Source organism: Brassica napus, chromosome A5, assembly GCF_020379485.1.
Source record: "Brassica napus cultivar Da-Ae chromosome A5, Da-Ae, whole genome shotgun sequence".
Lineage (NCBI taxonomy): Eukaryota > Viridiplantae > Streptophyta > Magnoliopsida > Brassicales > Brassicaceae > Brassica > Brassica napus.
In genome coordinates this window covers 8,024,017-8,042,584 of record NC_063438.1, presented here as the reverse complement: position 1 = coordinate 8,042,584, position 18,568 = coordinate 8,024,017, and the positions used below count along the sequence as shown (strand labels likewise).

Below are 18,568 nucleotides of genomic sequence, written 5' to 3'. Positions count from 1 at the left end.
TAAGTTTAATTATTTTTTTATTTAGAGTTTAAATTTAAAGTTATGAGTTTAGAACAGAGGTTGAGTATATGGTTAAAGGTTTAGGGTATTGATATTTGCAATTAATTTTTAAAAAGAAGTAACTTTAATTTTATATTTAATATTTTAAGTTAAATTTAAGATTTAATGTTAGAATATTAGAGTTTAAAGTTTGTGTTTAGATTTTGGGGTTTAAAAATTCGTTTTAGGGATTTAAAAAAACAAACATAGCGTTTTTAATTTTGTGCTATTAAAAATATGCTATCATAGCGTTTTTAAATATATCATCTTTTCATAGCGTTTCCAAATATATAAACGCTATCTAAAACTAAAGGGTATGTCAACCATAGCAGAAAGGCAAAAAACGCTATCCTCTACTGCTATCAAAACTCATATTTCTTGTAGTGAAAATATTTATTACTGGTGGTATTCCCGCGCTTCGCGCGGGTTGTTATTTGTTTAAATATTTTAATATTTCATCCTATGATGTCGTGATATATGTTGGACGTTGAGAGCGACTGGTTGATCATTAGGTCGTGGCCGTGGTTTGACTGGATGTATGGGGTGGTGATGCCTTTGTTGGTTTAGCATACTATGTGACTGCTTAAGCAGTTTGTTAGAAGCTATAGTGTTGAGTGGTTGGTAAATTGTTTATATTTGAGCGGAAGTTGTGGTTGTTGGCTCATGTAGGTGTGAGTAGTATATGTTTGATATATAGTTTCTTATAAAAAAAAATTATTGAGCTATGTATGGTTAAAGTATTGGACGGTTATTATTTGTGAGCCCTTCTCTTCTCTTTACATTTCTAATTTTTTAGTTAGAACCAGTCGCAATTTCTGGACCAGAGATTCTAGATGATATGGTCCACCATGTTCGCTCATGCTTTCTCACAATCTGAAATTTTTTTTTAATCATTGGCTCTAACGCTTTTTTCAGAAGAATAATTAAGTTTGAGGAATGCATATTTGATCAACCGTTTAAGTTTGAAGTTAAGAACATAAAAAAAGTTAAGAGGAGAGAACAAATCTGAAAGATTAAAATACATATATATATATATATTTATTAGGCTCTTTACCTTTAACTAACATTACTTTATTATCTTTTTTATTGTAAATATGTGTATAGTAAAACTACATACTATTTTTCTTTCCTATACATATATTAAATTGGAGCCAAAATGATGATTGTACTATTGGAAACAAAGAAATACAACTACGTAGCTAACCATAAATGGTGAAAAATATCTTAAATGTCAACAAAAGATAACCATAAATGGGAAAAAATATCTTAAATGTCAACTAAAGAGTTTATGGATTTTTTTTTTCTCGAAATATAATTATATTATTGAAATAACATAGTCTGATGCACAGCATCATTTCATATTCTAGGCACAAAGTTATAAATTGTAAAAGAGTTGTTTCCTTGTGAAACTTGTGTTGCAAGTAAATCTGCAGGCTTAGTGTAGCCTTTTGACCAGGCTGCTTGCATTGCAACGATTATGAAATTATTTAAAGGGAAAAATACATGAAATAAATTATATTAGCGTAATAGCGTTAGTGCACAAAAAAACTCAAATAGAATTTGTAGAAGTCATTGAAAACGCAGAAATCATCAAAGGATGGCTCATTGCCAAAATAGCTGCGACAGTCGGACAAATTTAACTCAGTCCGGCTCTTCTTAGCGCTAGGTTCTTCCTCCATGGGTTGTTATTCCCTCCATGTGAAAGTGAAAACTCAGTCAAGAAGCAACAACTTTGCAGAGCAGCTAAACCTATCATAACAGTCATACTCACGTTGGCGTCAAAATTAGGTAGAGGAGGGCGCTGGTTGCGATCAAAGATGCGGGACGCTGTGGAGCTCTGATGTTTTGATGAGAAGTTGAATTGGGAGGGGTTGAGATGGAAGGCTTTGGGGAAGTGCTAATTCTTGGATGTCTTGATCGCCCTCGTGCTGTTGCATGGTTAAATATTAGTTAGCTAAAATAATCCTTCCAAAATAATGTGACAAAGGAACCAACGAAATTGTAAAGCAAACCATTAACTGAGATACGCTTACTGCCCTGGCATTTGAATGGATGACATTGACATTTGTAAGCCTGGTCATTTCACTGTCAAAAGCTACAAACTCAGCAGTCATATGCATCTGACACATTCATTTGCACACGGTTCCAAGGCCAAAAAACTAATATAAGGTTACGGATGATGGGTGCGAGGACTATATATAGTTTGGATTTATTGTCAGTACAATTTGTAGCATACTAAATTACCTTACAAAACCCACTGCATTGTCATCTTGATATGCATGGCATGTCAAAGCTGAGAATCCAAGTTTGAGCTTTCTGTAGTATTTCAAGCATAAAATATAGCACCACCTATTTCCAGTCTCAATACCATTGACAACAGCTGTGCAAATGAACTCTACTGCCTGCTTGTGGCCAACATTAAAATGGTTAAATATATATGGAGCAATCACGTAAACGATGTGACAATAAGAAATGAGGTTTACCTCTGGTGATGCAGTGAGGACGTGGGAATTAAGTTTGGACAGTGGAATTGATTCAATCTTTTTAACACCATTATACTTTGTTGGAGCTGAGGATGATCCCTCTTTAAAGCCACAGGCCCCATCATACGAACAAATTGCAGTTTGGTAAGCAGTTGCAGTTAACGATAAGCATCTTATTGAACATATTAATAGATCTGTAGCTTACTTTTTCAGGTAGTTGATGCTAGCTACACAGTCGTTGTCAAAATAGAAATGAATGTCCAAAGTTGCGTTGAGAAACAGCCAACCTGGCCATGATGACAAAATATAAAACATCTTAAATCAGTGAATCTTTAAGTTTCGTATCTTTTATTAGTTGGGGTCAAGTTGACAACTTAATAGACGTTTTAGGACAGTTTGACATAGTAGATGGATAAGACGAAAGACCATTTATACAATCGCAAAAAAAAACACTTGTTGACTATAACTTCTCTGGAAGATGGCTATACAATACACATGTAAAACAACCATATCATCGTATTCTCTCGTTGACTAAAAAGTAAATAAAAAATTTGGTTGTGTAATATTTCTTTCTCAACAATAATAAAGCATAGAAAGAAAAAAATTCCACTAACTCAATATAACCTATGATACATATATATATATGTTCAGTTTGACCATATATAAGATCAAGCAATTTTGTAGCAGTTCAATATTTGACTGAGAGTATTGGATACATCTATAAATAGGTGTGAGCTTATTCTATGACTACATGACCACAAAGGTTTTGAACGTAGCAGCAGTGTGAGTGGAAGAGCTTAACAAATATGAGGAGTAACAGAGAGAAGTTAGTTACCACCAACTAACTTTGGGTTGATATTGGTTGCCTTTTTAAGGTATTAAAATGCATATCATCGTGTGAGAATATATAGTAAGCCTCATTTTTGTTAAACATAAACACTCAAAGAAGAAGATGATTTGTGAAATACCTATCAAGCTAAATGGTAGCCATGAGGCGTTGAGTGCCATGTGTAGCCTCGTTGTAAATGGTTTTGATGCCTCGTATTTCACAAATGATATCTGTTAACGAAGACAACCATTAAGGTAATTTCCAGTCATTTTTTAAATTCCTACATGGACTAATTGAAAAGGATGTTTAGTACTCCAAACCTAGCAAATGAGTTATGGTGTCGGTGTTGGCAAGTGACATGAGCTCGTCGTATTTTCGGAACCTGAAGCACTCCTTCTGGATTGGCTCATTCATTTCTGCTACCTCATAGAAAACAGACTGCTCCGAGAATCTAATAAATACTGGGGCATCGGCAAACTTGAAGGTCGGATTAATCCTTGGATGAGAGTGGCCTAAGAACGGTGAAGGTGAAACTATCACATAAAGAGATTGTTAAAAAAAAAAAAAATCTTGGGTATACCTTCGCATCAATTAGCTATCGACACCCATGAGCTCCCACCATTATCAAAATTCTCAGCTTCCCAAAATTGTATGAGTCTGCTCTGAACTTTTGTTTGCATCTTCCGTCATTCAAATCGGAAAACTGGATTTGAGAAGTAGCCATACTTGACAGATAAGTTTAAGACAAACCGGAAACGTACAAATAGGCTTTAGTGGGACATTTACAGGGGAAGCTCGAACCAGTTACGGTGGAAAACGAAGAGGTATTTTGTTTGATTAACATGGGTGGAGTGGATTAATTGAGGAAAACTCAGATTAAAGAAAGGATTTAAGGACTGAGAGGCATTACAGAGCTCGGATCGACGGTTGACGGTTTGGTTTCGTGAGTTATACATCGAAGAGGTAGCTTCTGGAAGAAGAAGGCGACGACCAACCCTAAACACCTTTGGTCTAATGGGCCAAACCAATTCAATTAACTTAAAGCCCAATTCTTTTTAAAACAGGATAGAAACCCGGAACAAAAGGAAAAGACGCGGGGACTGGCCGGACGACACGTGTCGGCAAAAGCCCCACTCTCCTTGAGGATGTGGAGGAATGAGGTGAGAGCATAGTCTACTTTATTATATAAGATTTGGTATTTTTATTGTGTTATGTAGTAGTAGTAATATGTTAATATCCCTTACTTATTAATAGGGAAGCAATTTGAAAAACTAACCTTAATTTGATACTTTATTTACACCATTGTCATTATGTTGATGTGTCACTCTCTCAAGCAGCCTCAACCTACTTGCTTAACTATCCTTTTTTAACTAGAATAATTACAATTAGTGCCATTGGTACAACCTATATTTAAAGCATTCATATTCATATAAATATGATTTGCATATTCGGATGCTTATTATAGAATAAATCATTTATTTTTATAACCTATCAAATACAATAAAAAGAATATTAAAGTGAGGTTGTCGGATTATTGTGTTAGAAAAATCTAGACTTCTCTTTTATTGATACAAAAGACACATCCAGTTTCAAATGGTTTAGAAAAATACACTTATTATATTCATATTTATGATTTTGCTTATTAGAGGAAAATTAACACATTTTTATTAAAATGGTGCTTTGCATTCGAACGAACCATTTTCAAATATATGAACACATTGTTCACATTTCAAGATTATTCTAAACGATGCTACATAAGGATTGTTTAAAAGAAAAAAAAAAGACACAATGCAATATAAAAAATGAAACCCACTAATGATTTCCTAAAATACCAATTTTCTTAATAATTGCCTTCAAGAAATACGACATTAGCGTCGAGTTTCCATAAATTCAATTGCGTGAATATGGACAATCAGAAGGTAATATGTAATTACATGGTATATTGACTGAGATTTCAAATTGATTCAAATTATAAGAGAAATATAGCATCAATTCTCTTAATAAACGGGATATTATTAATTGCAAACGAAATTTTGGCAATGTATTGAAAATAAACCCCATATAGTTTCCTAATTTGTTATGTCTAATTATCAAATGATTACCGAAAATCCTCCTAAATTAAAATTGCGTATATTGGCTAATATAAAAATCTTTGTCCGCTTAGTACTATATATACGACAGAAGTCACAACTATCTCAAGCAAAAGAGAACCAGCATCCTAAAATCACTTCACTAAGAAAACCGATCGGGCCAGCTGGTATGTTAAGGGAGTGTTTTCTGTTTCTATACATAAAGCGAAATACAAACGTGATTCAGTGAAAATGTGTTATTATGTTTTATTAATCTACTCATGTTGAAATATGATGGTAATTTGTGTAAGATGTCTATGTAGTTTTGGTTAGCGTAAGGAGTGTTGAATTAATTGAAAATGAGTGTTCTGGCAATAGCAATGTTTAGAAGAACCAGAAAATGCAGTTGTATCTAATAGATATCGAGTTTGTTCTTTCCTAAATATTAGAAAAGTCACGTACTTTTTTTATCAAAGAAAAGTCTGCGTACTTTTGCCAAAGAAAACCAAGAAAACATAGTTTTTAGTTTTTGTTAAGAAGTAAGTTGTTATTTTAAATCAGATTCCCTAAATACAGGAGAATCTATTTTGAAAAAATCTCCATTGGTAAAAAAAAATAGTTTTTAGAAAATAAAAAAACCATAACAATCAACCTCTTAATTATTCTAAAATGTGGTAAAACATCCAAATGCATTATGATATAAATAATCTAAATCATGTAATTTTCACATTTTAATAACCATCTCATCCCGTGCAGGGCACATGTCACTACCTAGTATGAGGTTATTTGTGAAATAACCAAGAAAATAAACAAAATTAGTTTTCTGGAGAGAGAGTAGAGAAAGATAGGAAGATAAAATGGGAGAGAGTGTGTGTTTTTGGTTGTTTAGTTAATTTTGTTTTTTTTTCTTACTCACTGGGTGCAATTTCTCTTAATATATTTTGTCTTTGTTTTTTTTTAATAATATGTTTTGTGTGTATAGTATTTGTTAGTAGTGAAGCGAGCCTCTGATGTAAAAACATATTAAATTTCAATGAGTTTGTATTTATGCATTTGTTGATTCTAAGATTAACGGTTTCAGCGTCAAAACTGTCTTTAATTTTTTTCATATTTTTGAACATTATAACTTTTAAGCTATTTTTTGTCTTCTTCCCATATTTTTACATTGAGCCATCAACATCTATGTATTTTTTTTTACCTTTATGGTATGCAGTGTTTCTCACCATCACTGAAAAAGACTCATCTCATGCTCTTGTTCTTTATTGCCTTCTTCACCTTGAGATTTTTGGTATTTGTTGTAGATCGAGTTTAGGAGTTTCCAGTTGTGCGGTTGTTTTTCGTGTCGTGTTAGGTTGTTCCATTCAATATTGGCTGCTCCTCTTGGTTTTTAAGATCTAGTTTTTTGTGATTTGACTTCTATGCTATTTTTCATACCTCGAGAATGATACCAGTGTATTGTTGATTTTGTTGGTGCTTGATCAAGCTTCTTTGTGTTCTAGAGATTATTTTATTTCAGATTTTGATCTTTTTATCCTTTTCTATTTCTAGTTGTTCTGGTCAAGACACTCTATGGTACGGTAAGTTAAGTTAATCTTTGGTCTTGATCTCTTTTCAACCACAAACCTTTATTGAATTAGTATTACTATCGCGTTTTGTTTTTTACTGATTGTGGAGATTTTTGATTTAAATTTGGTTATTTGTGATTTTTTAATATTTTAATAAAAATATAGTTTGAAAATTAAATAATAGAAAATAGTAAAAATAATAAAATAGTAAAATTTTATGATACTTTCAGTTGTGAATAAATTAAACATTTAAAATATATTTATATTATTTTACTTATTTCTTGAATTTTAGTGACCAATAAAATACACTTTTAAATTATGATGATGGTTATTGTAAAAAAAATTAGATTGTGCATGATTAGAAAATGATGGACTAAATTGCAATAATATAAAAAAATATGGACTAAATTGCAATAATATAAAAAAAATGATGATCTAAAATACAGAAAAAAAAATATGAGGATATGCATCAAAAAACCCTTCTGCCACTTTTCAGAAAAAAAAAAAAAACCAACGTGGGACCGTGTTCAACAAACACTGCTGCATTGACCCACCAAACAATAAACAACCTTTTTGAATATTCATTAGACAAAAGTCATCATCTTGGACTTTGTTCATAACTCATAAGCAAGAGCCACCAAACACTCACCGTTCCTAAACTTCATGGGACTCCACCATCATGATTCATGACTCTCACATCCGAAGACGTGAAACCCACGCAACACAATCCATCTTTCTAAGTTTATACACACCAAACAAAACGGAACAAAAAGCGTAAAGAGGATCATTACACCACAGCAGCAGCAGCAGCAGCAACAACAACAGCAGCAGCAACAACAACAACAACAAGCTTCAAGACAATGAGAGTTAAAGCAACTTTGATTAACTTCAAATCAAAGCTTTCCAAATCATGCAACAGATTTGTCTCTTTCTTCCGCTTCAGAGTTAAAAGATCTCTCTTTATCAGACCTCTTCGTCGTGCTCGCCATGGCAATGTCAAACCTAGACATCATCATCATCACCCCAAGAAGCCAATCTCTTCTTCTTCTTCCTCTTTTCTATCTTGTCTCTGTTTTCTCAGCACAAACAAAGACTCAGAGATGAGCCAAACCAAACCTAGAAGTTCCTCTTGTAAGACAATTTGTCAATTTAATTTTAGATTTAAAAAATGGAACATTCTTATAAGCTTTTTGATCTGTGTTTTTTTTCAATTCTGATTGCAGTTAGTGTGAAGGATGATGATTCTTTAAAGTTTATACATTCCCCTCTTACACCAGCAGCAGCCAAGAAGCTGTTCACATCACCCATCACGACCCCTGTTTATGCAAAACGGACCAAGAAATCACTAGGCACAAGAGATACATTTGAAGACAATGCAATGGAAGATGCTTGCAGAAGCTTTGAAAACTATTTGATTCAACTGATTGTTGAAGAAGGGAAAATGGATGACTTGATGGACATAGAGGAGCTTCTCTCCTGCTGGAAGAATCTTAAGAGCCCTGTCTTCATTGAACTTGTCTCCAGATTCTATGGAGAGCTCTGCAGAGACCTGTTTTCAGGTGAATGAACTGATCCAAAAATGATCAAAACAAAAAACTCTTTTTTTTTTATCTTTCTTTGGTAATCATTGAAAACACCATTTTAATGTTTCTAAAAGCAAAGTGAAACTTAAATGTGTGAAGACTATCAAGATTGTATATTTTTCTCTTGAGTATTAAATAACAAAGAATTTGATAGAGGCAAATTTCAGTTTTAGAGTTTATATATTGATCTTGTGAATGAATAAATTACAACCAGTTACACTAGTGTTTCTAAGTTTCTAACTTTTTTTTTAAAAAATCCAATATTCATTTTCTCTTTGTAATTTTGTATACATCCAAGATTCATCTGGCCAAAATGAACTTTTACTGATGCACCTAGATTTAAGTTGCTTCTAGAATCAACAGACTGAATCTTGAATGTGTACATAGTTACAAAGCAAATGATATCCTTACCTACAAAACTTTCAAAACTAAAAGCAGAAATGTTTACTTTTTCAAACAATCAAATCTAAAGAGCTTTTTTCTTTTCACCTTTTTGTTTGAGAAAGATAAACATGAGATTTAAACACTGAATCTCCAACCTTAAACCCCGGCATTGTGATAAACTCAACTCTCAAGTCCTCTTGTCCTTCTTCTTCTTCTCTTGCATCATCACCCACTACAGACTCCATGTAGGCACTTGAGAATCCGGTTCCTCTTCTGACCACAAAGATCTTTGCTTTTAGATCCAAAGAAGCTGCAAACGATCCAAGAACCCATACCCACTTGGCCATTTTCGCAAAGATTCGATAAAACACCGTTCTCGGATGCTTACCGAGCACAACAAGCCCCCTCATATCCAAATTCCCAAAGAAGGAAGCTTCCATCAACGGATGAACAACTAATAGATACTTCTGACCGCAGAATCTCGCAAACGCCGAATCTGGAAACGCTGTCAACGCGTCCAACGGATCATCTAAACTCATCAGCTCAGTCACGTCAGAAGGAATAAGCTTCATGCCGTGGAACATTCTCTGAACGATGTACGACTCAAAAGCATACTTCTTGTCTGAGTTCTTAGCGTACGTTACATTAGGCACGATAGATTCAACTGCTTTCTCAAGATTCCAATCCGTAGCTTTCATGAGAGTGATCAACGGCTTTGCAAAGTCGTGTATCGACTTAGAAGCAGCTCTGAACACGAACTCAAAGGAGGAGACGCTCACGAGCCTCTCTTCGAGTTTGTTATTCTCTGCGACCAAACAGTTTAGTGTCTCCTTCAGGGAGTGAACCTCACTCTCCTTTGCTTTCGTCTGCGTCTTGAGCTCCCACAAATGCTTCTCGTTCACTTCCACTTCGTCTCTCAATCTGTTCAAACGAGAAGCGGCGTCAAGCTCGGTCTTGGCTTGGAGCTGCTTTGTTTTGAGGTAGAGACGTTTGAATCTTCGTAGCGTTTCGAGGTGAGAGACGACGAGGTTGTCTGCTTCTATGATCTTGTCTGGATCGTAAGGCAGATGAGCTCGTTGAAACTCGAGATACGCGAGCTTAAGCGATGTAACAGCGTCGAACAGCTTCGAAACCTCAGCATCGTTCCAACGGGAACTTGGAATCTTTCTCGAGGGTTTGCAAGTGATATCTTCGAAGACTTCTGCTACTACTTCATCAGAAGGAGTGTTCGGATTCGGTTTATGGTCAGGGAACACACCAATGGATCTAAACTTGCAGACTTTAACGAACTTGGAGATGATGTCTGAAAGGTTCGATGTTTTAACGACAGCATTCTCCATTGATGGAACAGAAAAGCCCTTAAAAAATTAAAATTTTAACTTATATTAGTTTAAGTCATAGCAAAGACTTAAACACATATGCAAACGAACAGAGTTACAGAGACCGAAACTGTAGAAGAGAAAGCTACCGTTTAAAATCGATAGAACAAAAAGGATTGAAGAAAGAAAGATCCACCTGTTTGTGTGTGTGTTTGTACACTAGTAGCAGCCAAAGCACAAGTTCGAGAGTTTTGTTGCTTCTTTCTCTGTTCTCTCTCTGCTCTACACAAAATGCTTCTTGTGTTGTTTAACCTTGGAAATGAGGTTTATATTATCTATCTATATTCTTCTTTTTTAGATCTTGCTCGAAGACGAAAATAAGCAAGATTTTAAACATAAACAAATACTGGACATTAACTCCATATGCCCTTTCCTCTCTTAAAAAATTCTCCTTTCTCCCCGTATTAAAATATCATATAGTATTTATTTATTTTTAAGTAAAAAACGTGGATCCAGGATGAGTAAAGACTCTAATACCCTTAATAAATTAGAATATTCACAAACTCAGCTTCTAATTTATCCACCCACCCAAAATAAATTGGATCTAACCCGATTATCTCCCCCAAACCATGTCTCTCTTCTCTCTCTGTAAAATAGAGAAAAAAAAATAAGAGAGCGACAGAAAAAGGGTGAAACTCTTCACCGAATTCTTTTACTCAGAGAAAGAAAGATGGAGGAGAAGTCATGGTTTGGATTCTGTCCGTCCAGCTACTGGATAAATATGTCCGTCACAAAATTCTGAGAAAGTCGACGAAATCATCAGAGAGATCAAAATATGCAGCTTAGAACCTTGCGATTTGTGCTGTGAGTTTCTATTTTTTTGTCCAAAATTCTGAAAAAAATCTCATTTATTCTTGATTTAAAGTCTATATATATCCAGTCAGATATAAAATCAAATCGAGAAATCTTGTTTGTACTTGTCTTGTAGAGAAAACAACGACAATCGACAGAACATCAAGGATCACAGTGGGAACACTTGTCGGGGGGAAATCAGCAGCTCTTCTGAGAAAACCAAATCAGAGTGGGTGGTGCACGAGTTTCACTACACCCTCTTACCTGAAGTCTGAAGAAAAGGTATTCATATAACACTCTTATCTCTTTGGTTTATGATCTGATTCATATGACTTTCTGGGGATGCTTGTTTTGTGTCAATAGTTATTGTGCTAATTACTCATTAATGCTATAAATTATATATTAGTTGTTAAGGGATGTTTGTACCGACAAAATAGAAGTTGAGGTTTGAAATCTCTGTCTGGAGAGAGGGAAATGGAAGAGGGAAACGCAGAGTACCGCTTGGAGAGCCTGAGATGGCTGGCCTTGATTGACGAGACTCCGAGCTGCGGAGAGGAAATCATCCCTGGCGGTGGTGGGCTTGTCTAGAACAAAAGTCTTATTAGAGTCGGTGTCCACTATCTCCTTCTCGGAATCAGCGTTCATGGCGTAATGCATTTGCAAGAAAATCAGGGGAGAATCCAATTTTTCTTTATCTCGCATCTTCTACAAGTTGCTAGATTAGAGTTATGTTTGTTAGTTCAAAGCGATATAGCTACTGATAATGGACTAGGTCAATTAACTATATTTGTTTTGTGAAAATGGTTTAACTAGATTCTATCTCATTGGTTTGAATCTTTTATCCAGTGAATGGAGATGGGATCATTTGATTTACGCCTGCTATGCTTTTTGGGACAGGTACCTGAAGATATCCTAGTTGAAAGAGTTGTTGGGCGTAGATTGGATCCTGTCACGGGAAAGATCTACCACTTGAAGTATTCTCCTCCAGAGACAGAAGAGATCGCTGCTAGACTGACCCAACGTTTGGATGATACCGAAGAGAAGGTACGTCTTATATATGTTTCTGTGTTTCTCGAAAGTTTTCCATTCAATCATTATTGTGTGGCTCTGTCTAAACAGCTTCAACAGAGGGTATTGGAGTTGGTTAAGCATTGAATTAGTTTCCTTTCGCTGGTTCAATGTTGTAATTATATCTTAACCGGTTTAGTCATAGCTTGTATATATACTGACGTTGAATCAACTGTAAAGGATAAGAAATGAAATAATCTTTTCATAACAAACTTCTTCTTCTTCCTTCTCCTTTACGTAATAGAGGGAAACACTGCTCCAATTTCACTTTTAAGTTGAATCATTCTTGGGAACAGACCTAACCAGCGGTAAATTATTCTCGAGTTCAAGGTCTAGGAAAGAGCCTGAAGAGAGAAAATAAAAATCAAGAAAAGAAAGATTGACAAAAGAAAACGAGTAGGAGTATGTTTTATTGTTTTGAACTTTTTTTCTTCGAGGTAGTTAAAACTTGAATGTTTAAAACTTGTATGTATCTGTTGCAAAAGACATGTTAGAATAACTAATTTCATTAAGTTTATTATGTCCGAAAAGTTTATTAAGTATTTCTTCTACAAACACATTTTGTTTGTCAGTAAATAATAAGTTTTAAAACATTTACCTTTTTATTTTACAAACCTTTTATATTTCATAAAATTCTTTTTGTTTTGCTTATGTTAAAATAATAATATAAAAAGTACTCATGTAAAACGTGTATGTGTAGCATTTTAAAAAATATTCATGTAAAAAGTGTAGCTGATATATATCTAAATTTAATAATTTAATTACACTTAGTAATTTTTAGTAATCTTCAAGGTAGTAGTAATACTATCTTACAGATAGTAATATTTTGGCAAATTTTAAGTTTTATTAGTAAAACCATGTCCAAATGAAATATTTTTTAGTAAAACCAATGATTTTATACAATGAATATCATTAAAGAAGAGTATTATATAAACAGTCTACAAAAAATAAGTATTTTAATAGATTTTTATTACTATAGTCTTTTACATTCACATAACAACCATGAAAGTTAAAGAATCATTTTGAGAAAATGATAAATATTTCTACAACTATAGAAAGTAATTATCTAAATAGTTTCAATAGTCTTATTTACTATATACATAGTCTATTAACAGATAATATATGTGTTCTATATGTTAAATATACGTACTACTTGCAATATATAGGTGTTTTAAAATTATACACAATAAAAGCCAATAATTCTAGTAATCCGAATTACACATAATAAACTCAGTAATCCTAGTAGTCTGAATTACACATAATAATACTAGTAATATTATATACAAACCCACATTTAAGTTTTATGCAATATATATTACATACACCAAATAATATAATAAAATTAATATAAATGTCAAATTTCAAAAATAACAATTAATATCTATATACTAAAATGAAACATTTTTCTTATCTTAGAATAAATATATCTTAAAATAATAAATTTAAATAAGAAAACCTTTGTAAATTAATATCTCTATAAATTAATAAATATTTCAAAATCCCAATAGCTTCTGTATCAGTAGCCTCTCTATCGGTAGCTCCTCTTTCAGTAGCCTCTCTATCAGTGGCTTCTCTATCAGTAGCCCCTCTTTCAGTAGCCTCTCTATCCGATAGACTGCGATAGAAATCAGTGTCATCATCCGTTTTGTTGAACTCCACATGTAGACCACTTCTACAATTTTTTGATGTACTTGCATTAGATAACCAAAAACGTCTTCATCTTTCCAGATATATGAAGGCTTGTTCGAATACATTACCATTGGAAAGTAACTAATCTTCGCTTCCATCTTATAGTCATCTACCTTTATCTTTCTGCAAATACGCTCAATCAAAACAGAGCGTGTGATCTCATCCACTGATTTTTTCAACACAATAGTGTGAATTTCATCTTCCCCTTCACCATCTCCCGAAATCTATTTCATTTCAGCCCCATCTTTAATATAATATCCTCCATAATCAAAACAAATGATTGTACAATGCGGATTTTGCATTTTCCTGAAATAAAATGAATTATAATTAGAATTTGCACTATTAAGAAGTTTAAATTTAATTCCCACGCTGTACATTCTTACTAATACTATTTTTTTTTCAATACTATCCCTTATATATTAATTGAGGAACATTTGAAAAGATGTAACCTCAATTTTGTATTAATTAAAAGAGGCCCCAATGCATAGGTGGCACTCAATTAGGTAGTCAATTACATTCAATTGAAAAATAAGTAGGTCCACATTCGATTTTTATATGTTGTTAGATATATAAGTTGGTCAAACTATATGATATAATGATATGATATGATATTTTCTTTCCTTAAATAAAACCTACGGAATTACCATAAATGACTAATATATATATGACAATTAATGAGTTTAATAATAAAGATTTGATAACAATGTATATCTCCTCCATCATTTTTTGTTTAATTTTATATTATTAAAATAAATTAAACAATCAAATTAGCTATAAAAATAAAATTTAGATTTTTTCGTATATGTTATATTTTGAATTTTTAAAAACGACAATAAATGACTAAAACTATTAAAATTATTATGTTAAAAATTAATGATCAATGGTTTAACATTTTTATTATAAGAAGATACACATGATTTTAAAACCATATGAGTAAAAAATATCATTTAATAATAAAAAAAATATATATATATATATTAAACACTATATACCATAAGATTACATAAATATTTTAATATTAAAACTTTCAATGAATTTTCAAGAACATTTATAAATTATAAACTTATTAAAGATTTCAGATTGAAAATTTTGTTATCGATGATTTAAATATTTTGTTATAAAACGATATGAACGATCATAGAACCGTATGATTATAAATTCTTATTTAATAAATAACTATACAAAATATACTATTCCTAGAAAAATAGGTTGGTCTATCTTAACTTATATTACACTTTTTAATAAACTAACTATCGAATTGATAAATAACGTACAAAAAATGTTTTGCACTTTCCTTAAATAAAAGCTACGAAATTACCTAATATGATTAACGTATATGTGAAAATTAATTATAATGAATAATAAATATTTGATAACAATTTTTGTATCTTAGTTCTTTTTTTAATTTTATATTATTAAAATATATTTAAAAATCACATTAAATATATAATAAAAACATTTATAATTTTTCTTATATGTTATATTTTGAATTTTTCAAAACGTCTATAAATTATTAGAAATTTGAAGATCTCCACTCTGAAAATTTTGTGATCAATAGATTTTTTTTTTGTCATAATAAGTTACAAATGATCATAAAATTGTATTAATATGAACTTTTATTTAATATTATAAGAAGATACACATTATTTTAAAACCATATGAGTAAAAAATATCATTTAATAATAAAACATATATATATATATAGATTATACTATATACCATAAGATTACATAAATATTTTAATATTAAAACTTTCAATGAATTTTCAAAAACATTTATAAATTATAAACTTATTAAAGATTTCACATTGAAAATTTTGTTATCGATGATTTAAATATTCAGTTATAAAATGATATGAATGATCATAGAACTGTATGATTATAAATTCTCATTTAATAAATGACTATATAAAATATACTATTCTTAGAAAAATAGGTTGGTCCATCTTGACTTACATTATATTTTTTATTAAACTAACTATCGAATTGATAAATAATCTACCAAAATTTTTTTTGCACTTTCCTTAATTAGAATCTACGAAATTACCTAATATGATTAACGTATATATAAAAATTAATTATTATGAATAATAAATATTTGATAACAATTTTGGTATCTTAGTTCTTTTTTTTAATTTTATATTATTGAAAGATATTAAAAAATCACATTAAATATATAATAAACATTTATATTTTTTCTTATATGTTATATTTGAATTTTTCAAAACGTCTATATATTATTAAATTTGAATATTCCCAATCTGAAAATTTTGTGATCAATAGATTATTTTTTTGTTATAATAAGTTACAAATGATCATAAAATATAACGCATATGAATTTTTATTTAATAAATATTCAAACTAAATAATATATATATATAAACACTAATGATTTAAAGCAACAAGATTGGCTGATCAATTTAGTCGTCCAGTTGAAATCTTTCAAAAGTATGTGAAGGAATAAAGTCAAAATAAATATGGATTTAGTATAATAGTTATATTTTACTAACCAAATACCGAAAAAACCGAACCGAACCGAAACCAACCCGATATCCGGATTGAACACCCGTAATCCAAATGAAGCCAAACTATTGTTTCATTCTCCAAAATATAATAAAAATAATAACTTAATCCCGCGCAAGGCGCGGGTCTTATCCTAGTATACATAGTAAAACCAGTAATACTAGTAATATTTGTAAACATAGTAACACCAGTAGTATCAGTAATATCACTTTACCTTAGTAAAACGAGTTATCTTAATAATACCTAGAAATTATCTTTGCACTAATTAATCAACTTTTAAGTCCGATTTTGTTCGGATTTTACATTATCCATGTTATATAATTCTTATTAATGAAATTACACCGAAGAAATCATCAAAACGGGCTCAAAATGTAAATACAATATACCTTAAAACCAATAAATACAGTTTACAAAATCCTTTTAAATCTCTTAAAATTTGCATTCAACTTTTCTTTTGTTACACTAGTCGATATATACACTTATTTTTATAAGTATTCCAGCAAAAATTTCATCAAAAAGGGACATAATTCAAACCCGAAATTTATATACACAGTTTTCAAATTCGTTTTTTCTCTCTCAAATTTTCATCAATTCTTACTTTTTAGGTTACCCATGGTTTACACAAACATTTAAAAGATATTTCACACAAAATTTCATGAAAAACGGATAAGAATTACCTGATGTTCAAGCTTCAAAATTGTCAATGAAGGGTGGGGAAGAAGAGCTCTTCACGCTGAGAGAAGAGAGAGGAGAGGAAACATGAAGACATGTGGGCCAAGGTAAATCTGATTGGTTAAGATTGTTTGTGGACCCCATTTGGTTGTTGTGTTTGGTTGGGTGTATTTAATTGAAAAATTAAATGAATTAATGAGGTGGAGAAGAAATATATTAAAGAAAAAAAGGTTAGTATAGGAAATTCAAAGACAAAGGGGTATTGGGAATAGAGAGGGGACAAGAAGAATGATTTTTTTCTCATAAGGGCATTTGGAGTTAAAATCCAACTTAGAGAGAAGGTAGAACGTGTAGAGAGAGGAAAAAAAATAAATGTACTAAAATACGTTTCTGTATAACTCGAATTTAAATTTTAAATTGCATGACTTTTACAATATTTAACTGAAAATGAACTTGTAAGGAAATAATAATTGTGTCGACCAATTATTTCGTATTCGCTTTCCACCAATTATTTAAGAAGGCACTCAGGGATGTACAATCAAATACACATGGCGGAAAGTGGGAGATAGTTTGGCGCGAGTTTCGTCACTTCACACCTTTGGGCAATTGTCAATAATAGCACATTTTAAAGTTTATGTCTCAAAAATAACATTACAAGAAGAAAGTCACAAAAATAAAATTCATTAAAAGGTAAAATATACCTAATACCATTGGTTTAAAATTAAATAAACAAATAAAAATAAATAAAATAAAATAAAAAATTAAAAAAAAATAAATTTTATAGTTTCAGATTATATGTTTTCAGATTCGAAATTTTTATAATTTTTTTATTAATTTTTTTTTTCGAAATTTTTTATTTTATTTTTTTTTCAAATTTTATTTTTATAATTTAAAAATATTTTTTGAAACTGTTTTTAAAATTTTTATTTTTTATTTTTGTATTTATTTTTTAGAAAATTTTAAACCCTAATTCCAAAACCCCACCCCTTAACTCTAAACCCTAAGGTTTGAATTAATTAACTCAAGGTGTATAAATATATATTTATCTGTTTAATGAAGCCTATTTTTGTGACTTTGAGCCTTGAGTGCTACTTTGGGAACAAAAACTTGGTTTGGTGCTATCATATTTTTTTTCTCTTTTTAATTATACATATATAATGTTGATTTTGAAAACACATCAAACTCTTATATTTACAAAAAAAACTTAAAAATGCTAATTTTGAAAATTTAAGTTACTAGTTTTTAGATAATATTATAAAATTTTGAACTTTTTTATTTTTTAGATTTCTAATGGTAAAATCCCTCAACTATGTTTATTTAATGACTTAATGTAGAAATGTCTAAACTAAAGATTTACTGGTAGTAATGGTAGTTATGATCTAATAGAGTTTAATTTATTAAATAAAGTTAGTTTATAGATGTTTTCTTAAAATATTTAGTTTGAAAATTTTTACCCAAAATAAACTTAACGTTAAAAATCGTTGAAACAATAAA

The 18,568-nt window shown here is 31.1% G+C and overlaps 2 protein-coding genes and 2 long non-coding RNA genes across 9 annotated transcripts; 2 read left to right on the top strand and 2 right to left on the bottom strand.

The window, feature by feature from the left end:
* Nucleotides 1–1,539: 1,539 nt before the first annotated feature.
* Nucleotides 1,540–4,372, bottom strand: LOC106451431. 5 transcript variants are annotated; one of them, XR_007339728.1, is made up of 8 exons: nucleotides 3,932–4,344; nucleotides 3,672–3,863; nucleotides 3,491–3,581; nucleotides 2,728–2,809; nucleotides 2,523–2,623; nucleotides 2,284–2,441; nucleotides 2,059–2,159; nucleotides 1,540–1,967 (listed from the first exon to the last, which is right to left on the bottom strand). It is a non-coding gene; the product is annotated as an uncharacterized LOC106451431 (long non-coding RNA). The 5 variants fall into 5 exon arrangements; XR_001289576.3 differs by having other exon boundaries at nucleotides 2,523–2,809; nucleotides 3,932–4,372; XR_001289574.3 differs by having other exon boundaries at nucleotides 1,540–2,159; nucleotides 3,932–4,348.
* A 3,118-nt stretch (nucleotides 4,373–7,490) lies between these two features.
* Nucleotides 7,491–8,751, top strand: LOC106454887 (transcription repressor OFP17). The gene is made up of 2 exons (XM_013896970.3): nucleotides 7,491–8,116; nucleotides 8,209–8,751. The coding sequence occupies exons 1-2, from the start codon at nucleotides 7,846–7,848 to the stop codon at nucleotides 8,550–8,552; spliced, it is 615 nt and encodes a 204-aa protein (XP_013752424.1). The 5' UTR covers nucleotides 7,491–7,845; the 3' UTR covers nucleotides 8,553–8,751.
* A 151-nt stretch (nucleotides 8,752–8,902) lies between these two features.
* LOC125609425 (protein GRAVITROPIC IN THE LIGHT 1-like) lies at nucleotides 8,903–10,877 on the bottom strand. The gene is made up of 2 exons (XM_048780866.1): nucleotides 10,468–10,877; nucleotides 8,903–10,310 (listed from the first exon to the last, which is right to left on the bottom strand). Exon 2 carries the CDS (start codon nucleotides 10,290–10,292, stop codon nucleotides 9,054–9,056), a length of 1,239 nt encoding a protein of 412 aa, XP_048636823.1. The 5' UTR covers nucleotides 10,293–10,310; nucleotides 10,468–10,877; the 3' UTR covers nucleotides 8,903–9,053.
* A 3-nt stretch (nucleotides 10,878–10,880) lies between these two features.
* LOC106451429 lies at nucleotides 10,881–12,730 on the top strand. Of its 2 annotated transcripts, none has more exons than XR_001289571.3 (4): nucleotides 10,881–11,135; nucleotides 11,260–11,405; nucleotides 11,530–12,167; nucleotides 12,436–12,730. It is a non-coding gene; the product is annotated as an uncharacterized LOC106451429 (long non-coding RNA). The 2 variants fall into 2 exon arrangements; XR_001289570.3 differs by lacking the exon at nucleotides 12,436–12,730 and adding an exon at nucleotides 12,243–12,403.
* The last annotated feature ends 5,838 nt before the right edge of the window (nucleotides 12,731–18,568 follow it).